This window comes from Filicampus tigris, chromosome 19 (assembly GCF_054856515.1).
Source record: "Filicampus tigris isolate MCC_2025a chromosome 19, RoL_Ftig_1.0, whole genome shotgun sequence".
NCBI lineage: Eukaryota > Metazoa > Chordata > Actinopteri > Syngnathiformes > Syngnathidae > Filicampus > Filicampus tigris.
The window spans coordinates 5,322,485-5,343,010 of NC_141235.1; the positions used below are offsets into that span (position 1 = coordinate 5,322,485).

At 41.0% G+C, this 20,526-nt stretch overlaps 2 protein-coding genes across 3 annotated transcripts; both read left to right on the forward strand.

Annotated features, from left to right (window-relative positions):
• The first annotated feature begins 31 nt into the window (after positions 1-31).
• sfxn2 (sideroflexin 2) lies at positions 32-6,679 on the forward strand. 2 transcript variants are annotated; one of them, XM_086017463.1, is made up of 12 exons: positions 32-107; positions 2,009-2,231; positions 2,297-2,467; positions 3,094-3,192; positions 3,267-3,342; positions 3,442-3,527; positions 4,379-4,439; positions 4,522-4,588; positions 4,677-4,726; positions 4,802-4,851; positions 4,954-5,001; positions 6,062-6,679. In XM_086017463.1, the coding sequence occupies exons 2-12, from the start codon at positions 2,074-2,076 to the stop codon at positions 6,159-6,161; spliced, it is 966 nt and encodes a 321-aa protein (XP_085873589.1). In that variant the 5' UTR covers positions 32-107; positions 2,009-2,073; the 3' UTR covers positions 6,162-6,679. The 2 variants fall into 2 exon arrangements, with proteins under 2 accessions (XP_085873589.1, XP_085873588.1); XM_086017462.1 differs by lacking the exon at positions 32-107 and adding an exon at positions 171-678.
• Positions 6,680-7,415: 736 nt separating this feature from the next.
• On the forward strand, positions 7,416-20,266 carry timp2a (TIMP metallopeptidase inhibitor 2a). The gene is made up of 5 exons (XM_086017464.1): positions 7,416-7,801; positions 14,659-14,759; positions 14,845-14,953; positions 16,140-16,264; positions 17,299-20,266. Exons 1-5 carry the CDS (start codon positions 7,672-7,674, stop codon positions 17,494-17,496), a joined length of 663 nt encoding a protein of 220 aa, XP_085873590.1. The 5' UTR covers positions 7,416-7,671; the 3' UTR covers positions 17,497-20,266.
• The last annotated feature ends 260 nt before the right edge of the window (positions 20,267-20,526 follow it).

Below are 20,526 nucleotides of genomic sequence, written 5' to 3' on the forward strand. Positions count from 1 at the left end.
TATTTGAAAATTATGTGCTTTAGGACCCACTCGCCTAGCTGGTAGCTGCTATACCATGCCAAGCCAGAGACGGCGACAGTGCGGCGAATTTTACTGATCACCGCCAAGTAAGCGCACGCACTCATACTGTCGTGTCCACATGTATCTTGTCTTGCAAAAAAAAACTGAGTTACGTTTAGAACGAGACATAGAGGCACAGCTGATTTTTCTGAGGTTTATTGCATTTTTTTATGGATCAATGTCGGTCTCGTAACCTACGAAAACAACAATTTACACTCAACTCGCATGCCAACTCGTTCTCCATTTACTCGCTTCCGGGTTCTCCACCAACCACAAGCCTGTCTCACACTCAGTCTGCCGTCTTGTCCCTTCAAGAGCACCGGAATTTTTAATTCTGTCTTTATATTGACTCTATAATGTTTCGTGACTATTTTACGTCATATAAATACAACTTTACTGACGAGTAGTTCGGTCGCAAACTCTTTACGGTTTAGCAAGATAGAAGATTAATATTCTGTTCAAGAATATTCGGGCTTTAGGACCCGTCCGATTATCGTGTCGTGGGGAACTGCCCCTCTACGCCATTGGCGGAGAGCTTGCCACGTGCAACATTTCTTTACGTTTCTTGACCCTACCTGGCAGCTTTTTACTCACAGGCGGCGGACCACCTGATCATAGGTGAGCATTGCGTCTTTACGTGATCTAAAGCATAAAAATATTCCCGTTTATGTTTCCTTTGCCTTGTCGCCGCGGGCGGAGCGCCAGTGACACGAGGCACAAGTTGCATCAGTCTACCGGTTCGGACATATGTTTTTTCTCCTTTTCTGACATAACCTCCCCACCCGACTCTGTGCCAACTCACAAATGCAATTAAAGCACATCCTCGTTTTTTTTTTTAAATGCAGTTAAATTATTTTGTAACGCCTAGGTCGTCTCGGGACAGCGTATACTATTTCCAGATGCACTGCGGCTTGTAGATCCAGTTTATCAAGCTCCAGTTGCACAGAGGTGCTTCTTGGCTCCAATACTTAATTTAAATCAAATGCATTAATCGAGAGGAAAATGCTGTCTGAAGTTACTCCAGTTTACTAACGCAGCGGGCAAGCGAGAAATTAAACCTCTGGAAATTTGAACGTTGCAGCCTCTCGTAAAAGTTTTTATTTTATTTTATTTTAAACCGTGTCGTCTACTAATGATCTATTATCATGCATGTTTATGTCCTGCAGGGGCCTATCAGTTCTAGGCTTGTTGGTAAATCTCATTAAAGTGTTTCGAAAACTTTTGACTGTTGCAGGCCCACATTTTGAAAGTAAACAAATCCAGAACCATCCAGATCAAGCCAGGCTGGGGTTGCACAAAGTCTCCTAAAAGCACAATTGCAGCAACATCTGTGAATAACTAACTCCTCATGTGAATAATTACAAAGTTATGTTATTGTTTTTTTTTTTTTGTATGGGATTCTGCCGGTTCTGGTCGGGTATTGGAACGCTGCTGCAGCTAGACAACTTGAGGAACCATTCACTAGGTGCCTGTCAATTATTTCTAGCGGTGGACTTGTTTAGGGATTTGGCCTAAGTGGTGGCAAAGGGCACATTTCCACTTTTCAAGGCCCATCTAAATTGTGGGAACTATTATCGAAATGTGTTCATGCGGTAATTTATCGGGCTGAAGCAGGTATAGGCCGTATTATTGACAGGACCAGATGGAAAGCCGTTTCATCGTGGATTCCATATCCTGGAGGTCCATCTTATGTACAAGTACTCTTCTTGTCCTCACCATAATGACATTTCAGCACTCGGCTATAAAGCCGTTTGAGTGTTTATTCAATATCCTATGAGTGTGCAGAATTCTGACTAAAGACTGCTGTTTTTTTTCTGCATGCAGTATGAGCATTTCTTCAATATGAAGATCTTGCAGATGAGCTGATTATGATCAAATTTGACCCGAATCTAATAAATCAAGTCCACGCGCCCTACTGGCAGAAACATCATTGCACTCTCGTCCTCAGGTCTTCATCCGAACCTTTTCGGAGGATAAAGATCAGCCCCCCCTGCGACCCGTGACTCCTCCGCCATGGCGCTGAGCCCCACGTTCGACATTGACGCCCCGCGGTGGGACCAGACCACCTTCATGGGGCGCCTCAAGCACTTCTTCAACATCACCGACTGGCGGACTGCGCTCTTGCCCGACTCGCGCCTGGATGAGGCCAAAGCCTTGGTGGAGAGTTGCAGGTAGGGCTTCAAAATAAAATGTTCCCCTTTTGACAACACATTCAATTGCGCGTTCTGCGTTCCAGGGCGGGTTCGGTCCCACCGGGCACCACGGAGGAGCAACTCCACTACGCCAAGAAGCTGTACGACTCCGCCTTCCACCCCGACACGGGTGACCGCATGAACATCATCGGCCGCATGTCCTTCCAGGTCCCCGGCGGCATGGCCATCACCGGCTGCATGCTGCAGTTCTACAGGTAGAGTAGCGCAAATGTCAACACGGAGGGCTTCTCACGCAGAGTTCTGTTCATTTCTGTTGTGCAAGGTGGGGGCTTATCTTGACCAACTGGAGAAAGGAGGCATTGCGTTAATCAGGTGACGCGTAGCAAGTTTAAGATCGTTAACAAAATAGCTCAAATTAAAAGAAACATTTTCCTTAATGAAATAAAAATAAAGACAATGCTTTTAAAAAAAAGCTAACAGAAATTACAATTTAAAATCAATAAATCTGTCTATAATATAGTAAAAGTTTTTGTCTGTCAGTTAATATCATACATGAGCTTTCGGGGTTCATTTTGGTGCTGCTGTACACCCGTAGTTGGAGAAGAAGGAATGTCAAACAGTTGTTTGAGAATTGCAGTTTACTTGATTACACAATACTTAGTGAACTTTTTTTTTTTAAATCTTGCACTCGACAAATACTCCATACGCTTGAAAAACTAAAGCTAATACTAAAACTACTAAAGGCTACATTTCAACAAAGCGGTTATGAAAAAAATGAGTGAAAAATGAATTTCAACTGAATTTGACTTTGGAGTAAGGCTGTATGTAACATGATCTGATTTCTGTTTCAAAAAGTGTGTCGATGGCTGCGTCTTTCCAGGACTGTGCCTGCGGTGGTCTTCTGGCAGTGGGTCAATCAGTCCTTCAACGCGCTGGTCAACTACACCAACCGCAACGCTGCCTCGCCCATCACCCCAAAGTAACACCTCAGGCCGCCTTTACATGCATCGCCAATGCAGGCTTCAACGACATCACCATTGTTGCACCTCGCAGGCAGATCGGCGTCGCCTACGTGACCGCCACCAGCACGGCGTTGGCGACGGCTGTGGGACTCAACCTCTACACCAAGGTACCGTTGCCATGGCTACCGAAGTGCGTCGAGTGCTTTTGTGTGTGAAGTCTCTCCCCGTGGCTTCACATCACGCTCGACTTCCCCCTCCTCCCGCAGAGAGCGCCCCCGCTGGTGGCGCGATGGGTTCCTTTCGCGGCCGTGGCGGCAGCCAACTGTGTCAACATTCCCATGATGAGGCAACAGTGAGTCCCTCATACACACTTTGAGGACTTTCAAGATTAAGTCACGGCTATCATACGGACATGGGGAAATGCGTTATGAAAAAACCAAGGGTGAAGTTTTTATCTTTTAAATTCCAAAAGGTCCATTTGGCACAAACACAACAATGCTCCGCGTCTCAGTTGTTTATTTCCTCTCAAAAAGATTTTTTTATAAGAAAAAATCAATTGGATTTTGACAGGCTATATAGATAACATTAATGGGAGGAAAAGTTATGATATTATTTAACTTGGTCCAATAGCCGATTAATCGGCCGATTAATTTAAAATGTATATAATTCATATTTTTTGGGGCCTTAAATTCTTACAAAAGCAAAGATATGATTTATGGGCAAAACATTTGACTGTTTAACAGTACTTTGCCCTGTAGTGTTTAACTTTATAATGAAAATCGTTGTTTTTTTTGTTGTTTTTTTTGGGGTGTCAGGTGTGTGCTGTTTGAATGTCTTATGTGTGTAATGTAATGTGTTAATGTCTTTAAAAAAAAAAGCACATCTTTGCAGATTTTAAAAGAGCTAATATCGGACTATTAAAAATAAAAGAATACATCACCAAAATACAATTTAACGATTTGCTTAATTAGACATATCGTCGCTGTCCTGTGAAAAACAATTAAGTCAATTTTTTTTTCAACTTTTTTATTTTTAAGTGAATGGTGTTTCCACATTACAGACATCGCATTAACGCGAAAATTCAAAAATTGGACATAAGTGTTTTTCACATATGACGGCTAGGCAACTATTTATACACAAGCAATTCATTGAAAAAAAAAATCTTTTTGGGTGACTGAAAATGTGCCTAAACTGTTTCTTCAGGGAAATCTTGAACGGCATCGCTGTCACCGATGAAAACGGCAACAAGCTGGGCCACTCACAGGTGAGACGTTTTTGAGAAATATTGAAACACACTCAAGTCACTTCAAATTTTGTTCATCCCCCCCCCCCCCCCCCCCTCACAGAAAGCGGCGGTGAAAGGCATCACGCAAGTGGTCATCTCCAGGATCACCATGGCTGCACCGGGAATGAGTACGTATGAGGAAAAAACATCCCCGTCTTACAAACAGCTCTTTATTTTCCTGCCCCCGCTCCCCCTCACTCGCACTCTCCTCCGCAGTCATCCTCCCCATCATCATGCAGCGGCTGGAAAAATACAAATTCATGCAGGTTGGTTCCTCTTTTTTTTATTTTCCTCCTTTGTTGAGTGACCCCCATGAAGACTTCTTTTCTTCTCCTCGGCAGAGAATCACATACCTCCACGGGCCCATTCAAGTGATGATGGTGGGCGTCTTGTAAGTACAACATCTGGCGGGAGGTGGATGGAAGGACTTTTGAATGTGATAAAAGTCTCAAGGTGGGATCAAGTCTCTTTTGTTGCGCTTGTCTCATAACAGTTTGATCTTCATGGTGCCGGCAGCCTGCTCCCTGTTCCCGCAAAGATGGTAATTCACATCTGATTTATTTTCGATACTTTGCGGTTATCAATTTTCCAGGAAAGGTTGTTGTTTGACAGCGAAGAATAATGCGTTCATTTTCAAAAGTACCAAATTTAAACAACGGCACAACCTGCTGTGATTGAGGGCAAAACAAGTGATGTTGGAGAATAAATGTTCGTAATCAAAGACAGCTAAAATCGGAGCGGTCGTGTGAGCTGTAAAGTACATTTATTCCTAGTTTAATTTAATTGTAATACAATTGTTTTTAAATACTTTTTCATATTAATTTAGTCTTCATAAGATTCTCTTACAAGTCAGTCAGTATTTAGCAGCAGCCAACAGAGGGCACAAGGAATTCAGGCCCATCGTTTTTGCTGCCTCAACAGACTGCAAAATAAAATGTAAAAAAAAAAAGATAATTATTGTATTGTATTTCAAATAAAATTCATTCATATACATATATTTTTCTTTGAATATATTTACAGACAGCAAATTCACTTTTTAAATAAAATTATTCTTACGTTTGATCAATTATTTTGAAGTCATGGATGATGCAGGCTCAACTTGATTGCTGCCTTAACAGGCTGCAAAACAACGGTCTTAATTTTATTATTTTCTATTTCAAAATGCATATTTAACTCCTTAAATATAACTTAAAACATTTTGCCAATTAAAACAAGTTATTCAAGTCCAACTCCTTTACTGCCCCCAACGGGCTGCAAAAAAATTAATTAATTACCATTTTCCCTTTTTTCAAATTACTTAATTTTACAGCTACACACATATTTTTGCATATTTTTATTCAATACATTACTTTTTTTAATACAATTTGAATGACATTTTATCATTGAAAGTAAGTAATAAGCAAAACAAACCAAAGCAATCCGTTAAAAGCAGTCGCCACAAAATGCCACGCCAAATAATTAGGTGAGGACATGTTAATTGGAAAACAAATATCGACGTGACACCATAACAAATAAACAATACTCAATGTTGGTTTGCTCCAAACCATTTGATTGGTTGTTGAGTTCTGACCACGTCTGTCATCTTTGTCTTGGTGTCGCAGCTCCATTGCCGTGTCAAAGCTTGAGCCCGAACTCCGCGACTCCATCGCGTCCAAGTACGGCGACGGCGTGCAGCGCGTCTACTTCAACAAAGGCCTCTGAGAACTCCACCGGCAGGACTCACTGCGTACTCTTATACTCCTTTCCTCGATGGTTACGCACATGTTGAAAGAGGTGCTTATTATATGGAGCTTATACCGTATACGTGGGGATCTTTTGACGAATGCTTTTTAATTCTTCTGGGATGATTTCCATTTCTTTCTCATTACAAACCAAATAATAGCTTCTCAGGAATTTTCTTTGTATGACTTTGCAAGCTTGAAATTGAACAAAACAAGTCCCGGTACTTCTTTTTTTTTTTTTTTTTTTTTTTCTTAAAACGTTTACGAGCCTTGGACAGCGTCTCTACAGCAACAAGGCTCCCTGGATGTTCTCAAAACACAAATGGACTTCTGTACACGGTTTGAGAAGGACAAACGACACTACTGGTTTCCAAAATGTGGGAGTGGTGTGCAAAATGGAGGACACGACTGATTTGCATGATTCAGTTGAAGCGGTGTAAAAAGATGACACCGCAATCGTCAGTAGGTGTTGGAATTAAAGACCTATGATATTTGAAATTCTTTGCCACGCTGTTGCATGAATGTTTTTTATTGGTCGAACAACTTCACTCTTATCACTGGGGCGGGAGTGCAGAAATGACTTGCTCACAGACAGGTAGATGAGTACAGATTTCCTTGTTTTTTTTAATTTTACAGAGCATCTGAACTTTATTTGGGTTTAATCAGAGGCACACAAAATGGGGGCAGATGTGTTCTGGCTCTCATTTAACATTAGTTTCAATTTGATTACGTAATTCTTAACGGAGCTACGGACTAGTACATCCCCAATGACGTGGGTGTGCACACTTTTGCCACCACATTTGTACGGCTCTTTATTATCACTTACGCCTTTGGAAAAATGATTTTTTTAAAAATCAATTCAGGTGTACATTTATTACTCATTCTCATGATGGATAAAAGTGAATGGACGGATTATCTTGGTCTCATTTTCACAAAAACCTGGCATTTGAATAGGAGCGTTTAGATATTTTACATCCACTGTATGAAGTGTAAATCAGACTAAATCACAAAGTTGGCAACACTGAAGTGTGTGCTTTTGCAGTTGTGTAAGCAGTGAATGTCAGCCAGACCGATGATAGATAAATATTCCCCGATAAAGGTTCAATGGATGGAAAAAAAAATCAGCAGATCCTTTTGATGATCAGGATCTTTTCGGCCTTTCCGACTTACCGTACCCGTCAGGGGGCGTGACCGGAGGGCAGCATCTATAAAAAGGCCGAGCACCAGACGACAACAAGAGTCCTTGAACGACACTTCGGACCTCACCAGACCCTGAACGCGACACAAAATCTGACTTTATCTTTGTGACTTACGTCAGCCGTTCGTCTTGTTGACGTCTTGAGTCGCTCCTTTAAAAACAAACAACAACAAAAATCAGAGATAGTTCTATACAGAAAAAAAGACAGTCGCTTCTCGTTGGCATCTGCACCGCCAACCGCTGCAAAAAAAAAAAAAGGGGAAAACCTAGCGTCGCCGTGTCTGCGTCAACAATGCCGCTGAGCGTGAACGGGGTCCTGTGCACGCTGGCACTGCTGCTCGTGTGGCGGGCGGAGGAGCTGGCCGAGGCGTGCAGCTGCGCCCCGGTGCACCCGCAACAGGCATTCTGCAACGCCGACGTGGGTGAGTACACCGCCCACACACGCCCCGACACGCTAGTGTTGTTGTTGTTGTTGTTGTTGTTGTTGTTGTTGTCTGTTCCACATGCCGCATATCATTAGCACCCAAATCATCAGTCTGTTTAGTGTTCCAGTGGTGGTGTGCCGCTCAAGGCCACGACTCGCTTTGCATACTGATTTCGGTGATTTGTACAGCAGCACCCTTCTGCAAGACCCCCTTCGAGACCACCACAGAGCCCTCTACACTGCAAAAACTGGGCTTAGCAAGAAAAAAGTCGTGACATGGGGCATCTGTTAATTGAAGCAAAATTACCAGCCAATAGAGTAGGAAACTTTGATTTGGCAAGATTTTTTGCACAGCTTACCACAAACTCACTACCAATGTATTTAAATTAAATTGATTTTCGATGAATCGTTACATTCCTAGTCTTGATCTACCAATTGTGAATCACAGCTCTGATGTACCTAAACTTACTTACCCCTTTTTGTTTTTATTTTTTATTTTGTTGTTGTTGTTGTATGACTTATGCCAAAATGTATGTGTGGTGAAATGTAGAAGTTCCTCTTTGTGGACTGGAAGGATGTGGTTGCATCATTTTAGGCTACATGACAAATGTTTTGAAGCTTCTGTGTTGCCGTCTATACAATACATAGTGCATCCCGAAAGTATTCAGTGATTCACTTCTTCCACGTTAATTTTTCCCCTCAAATTTTTACATGAAACACCTCCTACTGTATTTTTTTCCCTTTTCCAGTTTATTCCAAAACAAGACATAATTTTTAAAAAAGTACAGTATTCTCAACCCTGGCTCAATACGTTGTTGATTTGGCGGCCAAACTCATTTTGAATATGATGCCCACCAATCTTTGGCCAGGTTTGCCAATTCGTCTTTACAGTACCTCTCAAGCTCCTATCAAGTTGGATGGGAGCATTGATATCTTGCTCTCTATACGAAGTAGTGACGTCAAAGTCTACACGTAAATGTGTTTCGTAGTCCTAAAGTGACCTTTGGTGCATTTGGCTCTGCCCCTAGTTGCCAAGGAAACGAGATGAGCAGGATATTCTTTTCTCTATTATGAATGACTTTGTTTCATATTTCTTATGGTGCAAATATTTTATACTTGTTCCTGTTCCATTAGTACGTGGAAGCATTTGGGCCCAAATTTTAATTAATTATAGTTACTTTTATTATCCATGCATCTTAAATTTACTGTTTTTATAACCCCCCAAAAAAGAAAAAAATATATTTAATATAACTGATAGTGTAGTGGCCTGACTTTGGTGCACACGACAGTGACTGATTGAATGGTCGTCTCCATTTGCCTTGTGATTGGCTGATGACCATTCCGGGGTGTGGCCCCGCTTTCGCCTGAAGTCAGCTAAGTCAGGGACCAGCCGGAACTGGAAAAGATGTAAAAAAGATGGATGCATTTTGTTTGTAGTTATTTTCAAATTTGGGTATAAAAAGGTAAAAAGGTCAGATTGAAAGAGTCTGCATTAAAGCACCAACTGTTGTTGTCAGATGACTTTTTCACAAAACATTTGGCTTATATCAGGGCCAAGTGGGACAGTGACCCACATGTGTCTGTCTTTCTGCTAGGGCTGATGATCAATTTGGAGAAATATGCAATTGCTCCCCCCTCCCCTCCCCAATATTGCGATTGCGATTTAATATGGTTTTATTTTCAAGGTCCTCTTCCCATGTATTTCATAACCAACACAAGCAATAAATTAAAGGAAAGTCAACCCCCAATTTTTCTCGACAATATGTTCTCTGCGCCTCCAATAGTCAAAACACAGCATTTTATTTTATCCATCTCACGCGGCGGCCATTTTGTCATTTCTGTCGACTGATAATGACATCACATTTCAGTGCTCAGGTAACGATGGATCACAGCTCACCTGTTTTCTGAAGCTGAGCCGTGATTGGTTGTTACCTGGGCCCTGAGCAACTGTGATGTCATTTTTAGTCGCCAGAAAGTGTGCAAAATGGTGAACCTTGAGATATATTCCACAAACGTAATATTAATCAAAATGCCATGTTTACACTAGTGGGACTACATAGAACATATTGTAAAGAAAATGTTGGGTTTGACTTCCTCTTAAAACCTAAAAAAAAAAAAACGTACACATTCTTGCCGCTATTTGTGTTTAGCTTTACGCAACACATTCAAAATCGCCAAATTTTTTTTCTGTGTCTTTTTTGTTTTCTGTAAGTAAGTCAAATGCACAATCTGGAAGCGAGACGGCGCCTTTACGAGACCTTCGGGATGCCGACGCGGCTCGGCTGGGGCAACGTGGCAACGCGGAGGGAAAAGAGAGAGGCAGTGTGGAAAGGGTCGGTCTCACATAAGGTGGGGGGGGGGTTATGAGAAGAAATCGAATCTCAACCACACTGCAAACTTTCCTCTCAACTCAGTCTGTCTTTTGACTTGATTTCCACTCCTTTTTGTGAAGAGGGGTGGTGCGCGTTTTGGAATTACAGGAATGCTTCACAACAGGGACGCACACTTTAAAAGCCGCCAAAAAACACACCAGTAACGCTGGAAGTGCACGCATGATGCGGAGCGCTGCGGCTCGGCTGACATCTGGATGACATCCAGGGTGTGTTTTCAAGCGAAGGGAAGCAATGAGAGTCCCGGTGTGTGCGGAAATCGGTGTGAGAAGTTGCACTCCCTTGTCATTGTTGTTGTTTTTGTCTATTTACTGACTCTGTGGCCCAATTCATCTGAGGAGTGGGAATGTTTTAGTGGTTTTACTCAAACAGCCTTTGATGGGGAAGACACGTGACATGAAAGTGCAGCAGGGATTTCAAAAGGCCTTTGAAATGTTTTTTTATTTATTTTTCACAGAAATTCAACTTCCTCCATTTGCTTTTCGAAAAAGAAAATAATTGACTTATTTTGCCCCCTTTCCGGGAACCTCTTTACTTCTGATACCCCAAATTTTTTTAATCATGTTTTCCCCAGCATAAACTTTCATCAGCTTCCGCAGAAATAATCGAAAATTTAAAAACAAATCTTCACATTCATTCATTCATTTGCCCAACCGCTTATCCTATTAAGTGAAAGTACTCGTGTAAAAAATAACTCTTTCGTCAAAACAAAACACAGCTTTTATAAACTAGCCTCTGTTTGTAGCCATGTTGTTAGTGTAAGAACTAGGGAAGCTACTAAAAAATATACTGTATTTGGGGGGGAAAAAAAACATTATTCCAACAAATAAACTTCTTTTGCTCTTGTTTGATTCCTTGCCTTGGGAAACAGGATGTCTGTGTTTGTTGACCCGGTGTATTTTTTATGCCTTTCATGAGTCAATAAACCACTACAGGAAGGTTCAAACGTGGTTTGGGGTTTATGCGTGACACAGCAGCACAGGAAAGAGTTTTGTTTTTAAGCCGCATGTCCGTGTGGGCTTCCTGCAAACGACGCTATCAAAATGATGCGGTCTGACGCTGGGTGTTTGTGTAGTGGAAATGGTTTTCATACTGTAAATAACTAGCATGTATGCTTGTCGGGCCGCGAGCCGCAGCCGTCACGCAGTGTCACGCTCCCGCCGCAAACGTCGGCGACAAAACAATTTTAACCTGCCAGTTAGTGCGACGACGCTTCTCTTGTGGTTACGCGGCTGCTTGTTGCATGGCAGAATTTTTGGGACTCAAATCATTTGTGGCCCCATGCCCAATGCTGTATATATACCAATACAGTGTATATATATATATATAATTGGAACGGCTGTGTACTTGTTAGCTCTTCCCCCCCGACTCTGACGCGTTTCTGTGCTAGCAGCGCAAAAAGTAACTTGGGATATTTTCCCCAGCCAGGCCTTCACAAGCTTCCGACTGATGCATGCTAAGTTTAAGCTAGCTGACGTTTAGAACATCCAGGAATCCCGTGCGTTCTTGGTTTATGCGTACTGTCAATTGGAACAGTACTTCCGACTGATGCATGCTAGGTTTAAGCTAGCTGACGAGAACAACATCTAGGTATTCCGTGCGCTCTTGGTTTATTCCGACTTTGAATTCAAACAGTACTTGGCCCGCGACTGATGACGTTGACTGAAGAATGCTAATTGAGAAACGTCTAAAGTCTGTTTAGACGCTTATGTCATACTCACTATGCTGCTTCCTTGGGGCAGAGGACGACGCTGCCCCGAAAAGCAAAACAAGAAACTGTGGGGAGAGCCAGCGGAAGAGGAAGTCAAAGAAATGCACACCAAGGACATTTGCAAAAACAATATTACTTTATTGACACACTTAAATGTCACGCTCACTATGTTGCTGTCTAAAATGGTGCAACGACATCCCCCTTCAAGTCCACAAAGAGGAACTTTTAGGTTTCGCCATTTTACTTTTGGTGAGCTGAAGTAGTCAAGGAGGAAGTCCAAAGCGGGGTGCGGGGATTTCAAAATAAAGGCGTTTGTTCACACGCTGCTGTTGCACATTAGCGCCGCAGACGGCATACGGCTGACGTGACGGAAATTACTGCTGACGTTTTAGCTTTAGCGCGGCCTGATGTAATTGGCTCAACATGTGGCGGCGGATGGGAAAGGAAGAAGGGTCGTCATGGTGGTGGTGGGCTGAGTGGAGGAGGGGAGGGAGGGGGGTGTGGGTGGAAAAGTTGTCCAAAATCAAAATGTGAGTCATTCCGCTGCATCCCGAGAACGCTAACAAGCGAAATGTGGGTCACTCGGTGGTTTTCTGTCGGCCCGGCGCAGATCACGTGAACTTGCGGTGTTTGATGTGCAGTCTGGAGACTTCACTGTGACACTGCGATCATGTGGACCAGGCTTGTCCAAAGTCCGGCCAAACCGGCGGGGCCTTTTGCAGCACGCAGCTCGATCCGTATACAAAAACGATCAGCAATCACTGTGAACCTTTTTTTCACGTTAGAAATCATAAACGGCAAAAAAACAAAAGCAACCTGACGTCATTGTTGAGTACATCGCCGTCTTTGCCTTCTTGGCGCATTTGTACCTTGTTTTTGACTTTTTCTTTTATGGTTTATCGCCACATCTTTTTTTTGTGTACGGTTCATATCGTGTTCGAATCTTCTATGGTTCACTTCATCTTTATACTGTTTACGTCCTCTTGTACAGTTTGCATCGACCTTTTCTCGTCCTTTATGGTTTGCGCAGTCGTCATCTACGGTTAGCGTATTCTTGTATAGTTTCGTTTTAGGTTTTTTTTTTTTTTTTTTTTTCATTTCAACTTCTACGCTTTGTCTTCTATGATTGCGTCATCTACGAATCCCATTCAGACATTTTTGTGTGTCCTGATTGACACGATTGAATCGCTCTCCAGGGGGCACTACCGAGTAATTTTTTTTTTTTTTTTTTTTTTTTTTTTTTTGGCGTTGTATTACGCCTTTTGTCTTAAATCGTACACGGGGCGCCGGCCTACTACATTTGTTAAGCACCACGTCGTGTATATTGCCGACACTGTGAGTTTTAGCAACTTCCTGTCGGCTTCGCGCCCCCGCCGCCGATCCTCTGCTCGTTAGTACTCGGAATGAGGTCAGGAAGCGAGAGCAGCGGGGGGAAAAAAAACCCGAGAGGAATGCAGGCCAGAGCGCCAGCCAGGTACAACCGCACTCGTGTGCATACGTGTGCGCGCTGAATATTTGCAGAGTGGGACTGAAAATGCTGAGCTTTGCACACGGTTCCGAGTGCATGGAGTTGAGCGTTATTCAACCTGAAACAAAATGCTTGAAAAGCTCAAAACGCTTTTGCTGAAAGTGAATGACATCAAAATGACATCAATGGATGTGATTTGTTGAATGAATGAACGCTGGCCTTCTCTGCCGTTTCGTTTCTAGATAATACAGAGTAGTTATTTAGTCATGGCATCAAAGTATAGAAATGAGTCCTTACTGTTTGTGGTTGTTTGAATGTCGTATCTCCCTGTCCTTTCTGTACGATCTGGGGCACGGGAGCCGTCTGCCCCAAGGGAGCAGTGTGGGGAGTGTGACGTTAAAAGTGTGTAAATAAACTTGGTGAGAGCGTCTTTGTGTCTTTTATCCACTTCTGATTGTTTTTCCTTGACTCTCTTGCTCACATTTTCCATTTCGGATTTAATGTCGTAAGCATAGCTGAAGCTGGACGTCGTCTCTCTCTCACACACACACACACGCACACACACCCCCACACACTCACACACACACACTGTTCGTATCAGCTTTCAGGTTCTTTAAATAGAGTAGAATCAAACGCCTTTTTTAGTCATCGTATAGCGTCTCCAGTTCGTCATGTCTGGAAGCAGGAAGCGTCAGTCAAAGTGCAGCCTTAAAGGGAAGTCACCCAAACATATTTTTTTCAAGAATATGTTCTACGCAAGCCCACTAGCTGAAACAAGGCATTCTAATAAATATTGCGTTTGTGGGATAAGAATTAATCCACCCCTTTTTAGCCATCTATGGGGGCGGCCATTTTGTCACTTCTGTCGACTGAAAATGACATCAAAGTTGCTCAGGGCTCAGGTAACAATCACGGCTGACCTGTTTTCTGAAGCTGAGCCGTGATTGGTCGTTACCTGAGCCCTAAGCAGTTGTGATGTCATTTTCAGCTGACAGAAGTGACAAAATGGCCGCCCCCTAAGACTGCTAAAAAGGGGTGGATTTTGCTGCTTAACTCCTATTCCACAAACGCAATATTCATCAGAATGCCGTGTTTCAACTAGTGGGCCTTCTTGAAAAAAATGATTGGGTTGATTTTTTTTAAAAAGCCCCCAGCATGGTTTCCAGTGACTAGGCTAAAGCTAATTTTGTCCACTTTTGCCGTCACGCTAGCATGAAAAAGTCACTATTCCACATACTTGTGTTTTTGTTGACTCTTGTTTTTCAAAACGGTGTTCTCTTTATCAGTGATCCGAGCGAAGGTGGTGGGCGAGCGAGAGGTGGACTCTGGCAACGACATCTACGGGAACCCCATCAAGAGGATTCAGTATGACGTCAAGCAGATCAAGGTAACCGCAAATCAGTCGCCGCGTGTGCGTTTGCTGCCTTCCCGAAGCTTCAAGTTGAAACTTTGTGGGGTTTTTTTCACCTCAGATGTTCAAGGGACCCAATCAGGACATCGACACCATCTTCACTGCGCCCGTGTCGGCCGTGTGCGGCGTCACCCTGGACACCAGCGGCAAGAAGGAGTACTTGATCTCCGGTGTGTACGCCTTAACTGGAATCGCACAATACAGCCGTCAAACAATAATCCATACGTGAGGCGCAGCAATTAATTATGAAATTAGTCGAGACGTATTTTTGATGATTGATTAATCATGCACAGACCATGTTTAATTTAAAATTGTACAAATCCTTGGAATATCAGCCTCTCAACAGTAAATACTCCGATTTCTGTAGTCCTCCTTCAAAGCAAAAGAAACCATTTGAAAACATCTGCTTTTACTTTAGAATACATTCACATTTTTCCTCTCTGTTTTTTGACATGTTCATGACCAAACCAGTAAATGAATCATTCTTAATGTGTGCACATTTTCTACTCTGTCCATTTGAAATAATGCCCTGTTTTTAAATAAAGGGATGGAAATGAAAATGTTTTTTTTCCCAAGCCGATTCATCAGCAAAATAATCAACAGATGAATTGATTCATGAAATAATCCTTAGTTGCGTCCCTAAAAGATATGTCATTGTGTCAGGGTTGGATTCCTTTTGTATTGAGGTTTACCTTTGTTTTTTTAGTTTAGTTCAACATTAATAATTTAATAAAATAACACTTAAAAAAAAAAAAAAAAAAAAAATTATTCACAAAAAATGTCATTTTTTATTTTATTAATTTCAATATCAAGAAAATATTTTGTATAAAAAATTTAAATTGTAGTTATTTTACTAATATTTTATTTTATTTACAATGATTGGATGAAACAATCATTTGATCAACTGAATTAATGACAAATTTAATTTAACTAGTAAAGGATTGGGCCGGATGTGGATCCTGGGCCATAATTTTCTCACCCCTGATACATGTTCTTGCACATTTAGCATAAATAGTACAGCCAAATTATACAAAAAGACAATTTGCTCTCATAATTGTAGCACTAAACCACAGACTGATGAAACGGCCAGTGAAGTAAGCAACTGTTATTTCCTGTCCTAAATATACCACGTGGGGACGTTTCTGCACCGAACTAGAATACCCCGTTCCAAAAAAAATGAGAACTAGTACCATACCAGCCTTAATATTTCTATTTGATGCCGCATGACTCATCCTCCCTGCAGCTGCAAGAAGTGTCATCTCCGAAACGGGCTGCTGTAGCACGCTCTGCAGAAGAAAAAAAAAACTGCAACGTCAGCAGATAAAGTTGATTTGTCGTCCACTGTCCTTTTCACAGGCAAGGCCGACGCCGGCGGGCAAATGCACGTGACGCTGTGCGATTACATTATGCCGTGGGACTTCTTGAGCAACACCCAGAAGAAGAGTCTCAGCCAGCGCTATCAGATGGGCTGCGAGTGCAAGGTAAGAGCCAAGCGCGAGAACACTCCTTTTTTTTTTTTTTTTTTTTTTTCTTCTTGCGTCTCCAAAACAATCACTCTTGGGCAATCCCAATAAACGGCATGTTTGTTGAGTCATTAATATTGTAAGCCAATTTCTTTACATTTTAGATTGCTAGATTTTTGTTTTTATTTTTTGGGTGGCTAAAAATGTCAATCTATTTTTTTTCCTTATATCAATAAAAGAAAAAAATAATTGCAATATGTGATAGTTATCAACAGCATAATTATTATGACATTAGTATAATTAAATAAAATAACAATATAAATAAACATTAACCATAAAACATGTTGGAATGATTCAATAATTTTATCCGATAATTCGAATGAATAATTTTGATTCAACCAATCACTTATAAGATTATAACTGGAGAAAAAAAATATTATAATAAGTACATAAATGTCTAATTAATCTAGTATTAGTTAAAAAAATTTACAGCGCACGTGCATTCACAAAATATTGATAATGTAATTAACCCCTTTTATTTAATTAAAAAATAATTAGAATGATAATGACGCTAATTAAATAAATAATTAAAAATAATCAAACTTAATGCTTATAATCACTGGAAATTAAATCAATAGAAATTATAATACTTAATAAAGCCTTAGTTATATTTCAAATCAAATAATGATAAGATAAATAAATTAATACAAAAACACAACCAAGAAAGTAAATTAATAAAAAAATAGAAAAAAAATATACCTCAAAAAATATATAGCGCACAGGCAGTCGGCAAATAGTAATAATCTAATAATAATGTTTTTGTTCACACCCAATGCATTTACTTTTGGCATCCCAGCATAAAAAGAAGTAAGAATTAAAGCCGCAAGTGTCGTTGAGTGGGCTTTGGCCACCTCCATCATGCACATCTGGGGCGTACCCCAAGGATCCCATACACGCTCAGGAACTTTTGGAATTGGCCAAGCTTCTGTTCTTTGCGACTCTTTCGTGCATCCTATGAAAAAATGTCCGTTTGTTGGGGCTGGGGGCTGCAGATCGTGCGCTGCCCCTCGCTGCCCTGCGAGATCTCGGCCCCCGAGGAGTGCCTGTGGACGGACCTGATGATCGAGAAGCAGGTGTACGGTCGCCAGGCCAACCACTACGCCTGCGTCAAGCGTGCCGACGGATCCTGCTCTTGGTACCGCGGCGTGGCCCCGCCCAAAAAGGAGTTCCTGGACGCGGAGGATCCCTAGGAGAGGCCCCTCCGTTCAGGCCTGAAAGTATCGATTCACGCCCCATGGAAAAAAAATCAGGCCATTTTGATTTAGAGAGGGGAAAAAAAATCTGTAACCTCTGTGTCCATTTTAAACCAAATGAGGGTTCTTAGTTGTTGTCGCGTTCGAGGCATGAGACTGGTCAAGTGATGATGTATTTTGCTCCTGAGGCTGGCGTCAGGAGGATGCAACTTAGTTAGGTTTTTTTTTTTGGTTTTTTTGTTGTTGTTGTTTTTTGTAGCAACAGAGGACTTCCTCTGAAGCTCTTTTCTTATAAGTCCAAACCAATCGATCCCTGAGCTGCGCAAGACGATTCACTTCAATGACCTCATTGTGCATCTTATCCAAAGCCAAAATTCCAAGTTGCCTTTTTTTTTTTTTTTATTTTAATCTCCTTTTGTATGTCCTTTTTGAAGCACGCCCACGTCAGGCTCGTCTTCTTTCAAAACAACACGATTCAGCATTTTCGTTTGGTGACAAATGACTCACTGGACCAGTCTATGGTGTGTGTGTGTGTTTGTGTGTGTGACTGTACACGACCAGAAAGATACACATTTGCTTGCTCCCGTTTTCCATGAAGTATGTCGAACGGCCTTCAAACGACAGGCTTATTTCTGACAAATGTGTAAAAATGATTCAAGTCATCCAAATTGGCTGACTCGAATCATCTTACTGATAGAACCGAATCATCTGAGCCTGCAGCATTTCCTCCCAGTCAGCTAGCTAAAGTCATCAGGTCCGCTAACTCAGTTTATCAGAGCCAGAACGCCTGTGTTGCTCAATTAAGTCTTCTGAGTCTGCTTGCTCAAGTCAGTGAACCGATTCTGATCAACCGATTCTGCTAACTTGAATCAGTCAACTGTTAACTGAGTTGTTTTGAGTTCACCAACTCGAATAAGCGAACTTATATGAGTCAACTGAGTCCAGTAACTTGAATCAGTTTACCGATACAGCCTGTGAAAGGTTTCCGGTGAGTTCACATTTGTGAGCTTCTTAAATAGGAAGTCAACCCAAACATATTTTTTTTCAAGAATATGTTCTATGCAAGCCCACTAGTTGAAACAGGGCATTCTGATAAATACTGCGTTTGTGGAATAAGTGTTATTCCACTCGTTTTTAGCCATCTCTGGGGGCGGCCATTTTGTCTTCTGTTGACTGAACATGATGATCACAACTGCTCACGTCAGCCGCGATTGGTCGATGTGAGCAGTTGTGATGTCATTTTCAGTCGACAGAAGGCAAAATGGCCGCCCCAGAGATGACTAAAAACGAGTGCATTTTGCTGCTTAATTTATATTCCACAAAAGCAAAATTAATCCGTGTTTCTACGAATGGGCCTGCTGGGAACATATTCTTGAAAAAAATATGTTTGGGTTGACTTCTACTTTAAGCCTCTTGTTGAACCTTCTGTACTGAAATTCATGTTAAATGGGAGCAGGAAATACCGTACAAGTGTTGTATTTTTAGGAGCGTATTAAATCAACTAATAATTGCGTTACTGCCCCGTCACGTTCTAATCAGGAGTCTCCCGCCCTGCAGTTGTACAGCACCTATGCATTTTTGTCCTTACTTGACCATTAGTATTATTTTTATGAATTATTTACTGCGTTAGTTAACTAGATTTGCACTTTTTTCGAGGAAGCGTTACAGAAAGGCCTGAACACTGATGTTACCATTATTAGTATTAGTTGTATTTTTATTTTTATGGCACACCTCCCCACAGCAGATCCTTATTGAAAGGAATTGAGCGATTAAAAAAAATAAAGGGATTTTTTTTTTTTTTCTTTTTTTTTTTTTTTTTAAGATTTCATGGCCTATTTTAGTCTAGTTTGTTATTGATTGTACATGCCTTTTCAGCATTTGCCAATGTATGGAGGGCCCGGTGTGGCCGTGCCCCCCTTTTCCATGTCTTTTCTCCCTCCAAGTTACTCGCCAAAGCTTTCTCACCGCCTTTTAGAACGCACGTTTACACCGCTGCTTTATACGCAAAGAAAACAGTTAAGAAGAAAGAAAAGCAACATCATTGCATACAGGCACTTTCCAGTTTAAAAGGTACTGTACCCCGAGATAAAAAAAAAACAAAAAACAATGAATCAAGATGGATCTTAAATCTTTTAAATTTTAAATGTGTTTTAACAGCCAATTTTAAATAATTATATATTCATGCCTCTGATGGCATCACAGTGCCTCTGATGAACCCATAATATAGTTCAGATGTTCTAGTAGCCTTTTCATGATTTTTTTTTTTCTTTCCTGAAGGTTTTGTGCTGAATTTGGAACTGTTCATACAGTAATTTTCCCATAGATCCACTGTATCTATACAAATTGTAAAACATCCCCCACCCCAAAAAAATTAAAGGAATGCTTCATTGGTTTTCATCAAAGTGTACCTGATAAATTGGCAAGTGATTTATCTACATTATGTAAAGCAGTATTAGAGGCATAATTTAAACTCAAATTTCCATTCTGTTATCCGTTTTTTGTGTGTTTTTGCCTGTTTTTCCATTCATTGTCTTAAAAAATGTGTTTAGCCGTCGAGGCAAGGTCCTCTTGCGCTGGAGCACCGTGAGAGTGAAGAGCGAATATTCATTTTTTCGTTGTTTTTTTTTCCTTGTGTGAATAATAATAATGATGATGATAATAATAATAATAATAGACCACCGTGCATGTGTCTGATGCTTTGTGTACGTCCAGTTAAAACGGACTGAAATATTCCATATTACCAAATAAAAAGATGTCTTTGAAAGGATGAATGCCTTTTTGGATACATTTTCTGCCACACAGTAAAACAAATATAAAGGCTATAATAATACATTTTGAAAATGGTTTAAACAATGTGTTTTCATGTTGTTTTTTTGATACAAATATTTCTAAATAAAAAATAGGTCATCTTATATTGAAAAAAAATTGTAGGGCCTATACATTTAAAAAAAAATAATAATAATAATAATTTAAAAAATGAAATGGCAGCTGACAGCAAGTAAAATTATTAAAAAAAAAAATAATTAA

Excerpts from the sequence above, each read along its gene's own strand:
- timp2a (XM_086017464.1), top strand. The coding sequence starts at position 7,672 with ATGCCGCTGAGCGTGAACGGGGTCCTGTGCACGCTGGCACTGCTGCTC. Across the intron at positions 7,802-14,658 it reads ATTCTGCAACGCCGACGTGG|TGATCCGAGCGAAGGTGGTG; the intron begins GTGAGTACACCG and ends TCTCTTTATCAG. Across the intron at positions 16,265-17,298 it reads AGATGGGCTGCGAGTGCAAG|ATCGTGCGCTGCCCCTCGCT; the intron begins GTAAGAGCCAAG and ends TGGGGGCTGCAG.
- sfxn2 (XM_086017463.1), top strand. The coding sequence starts at position 2,074 with ATGGCGCTGAGCCCCACGTTCGACATTGACGCCCCGCGGTGGGACCAG. Across the intron at positions 3,343-3,441 it reads GACTCAACCTCTACACCAAG|AGAGCGCCCCCGCTGGTGGC; the intron begins GTACCGTTGCCA and ends CTCCTCCCGCAG. Across the intron at positions 4,440-4,521 it reads ACAAGCTGGGCCACTCACAG|AAAGCGGCGGTGAAAGGCAT; the intron begins GTGAGACGTTTT and ends CCCCCCTCACAG.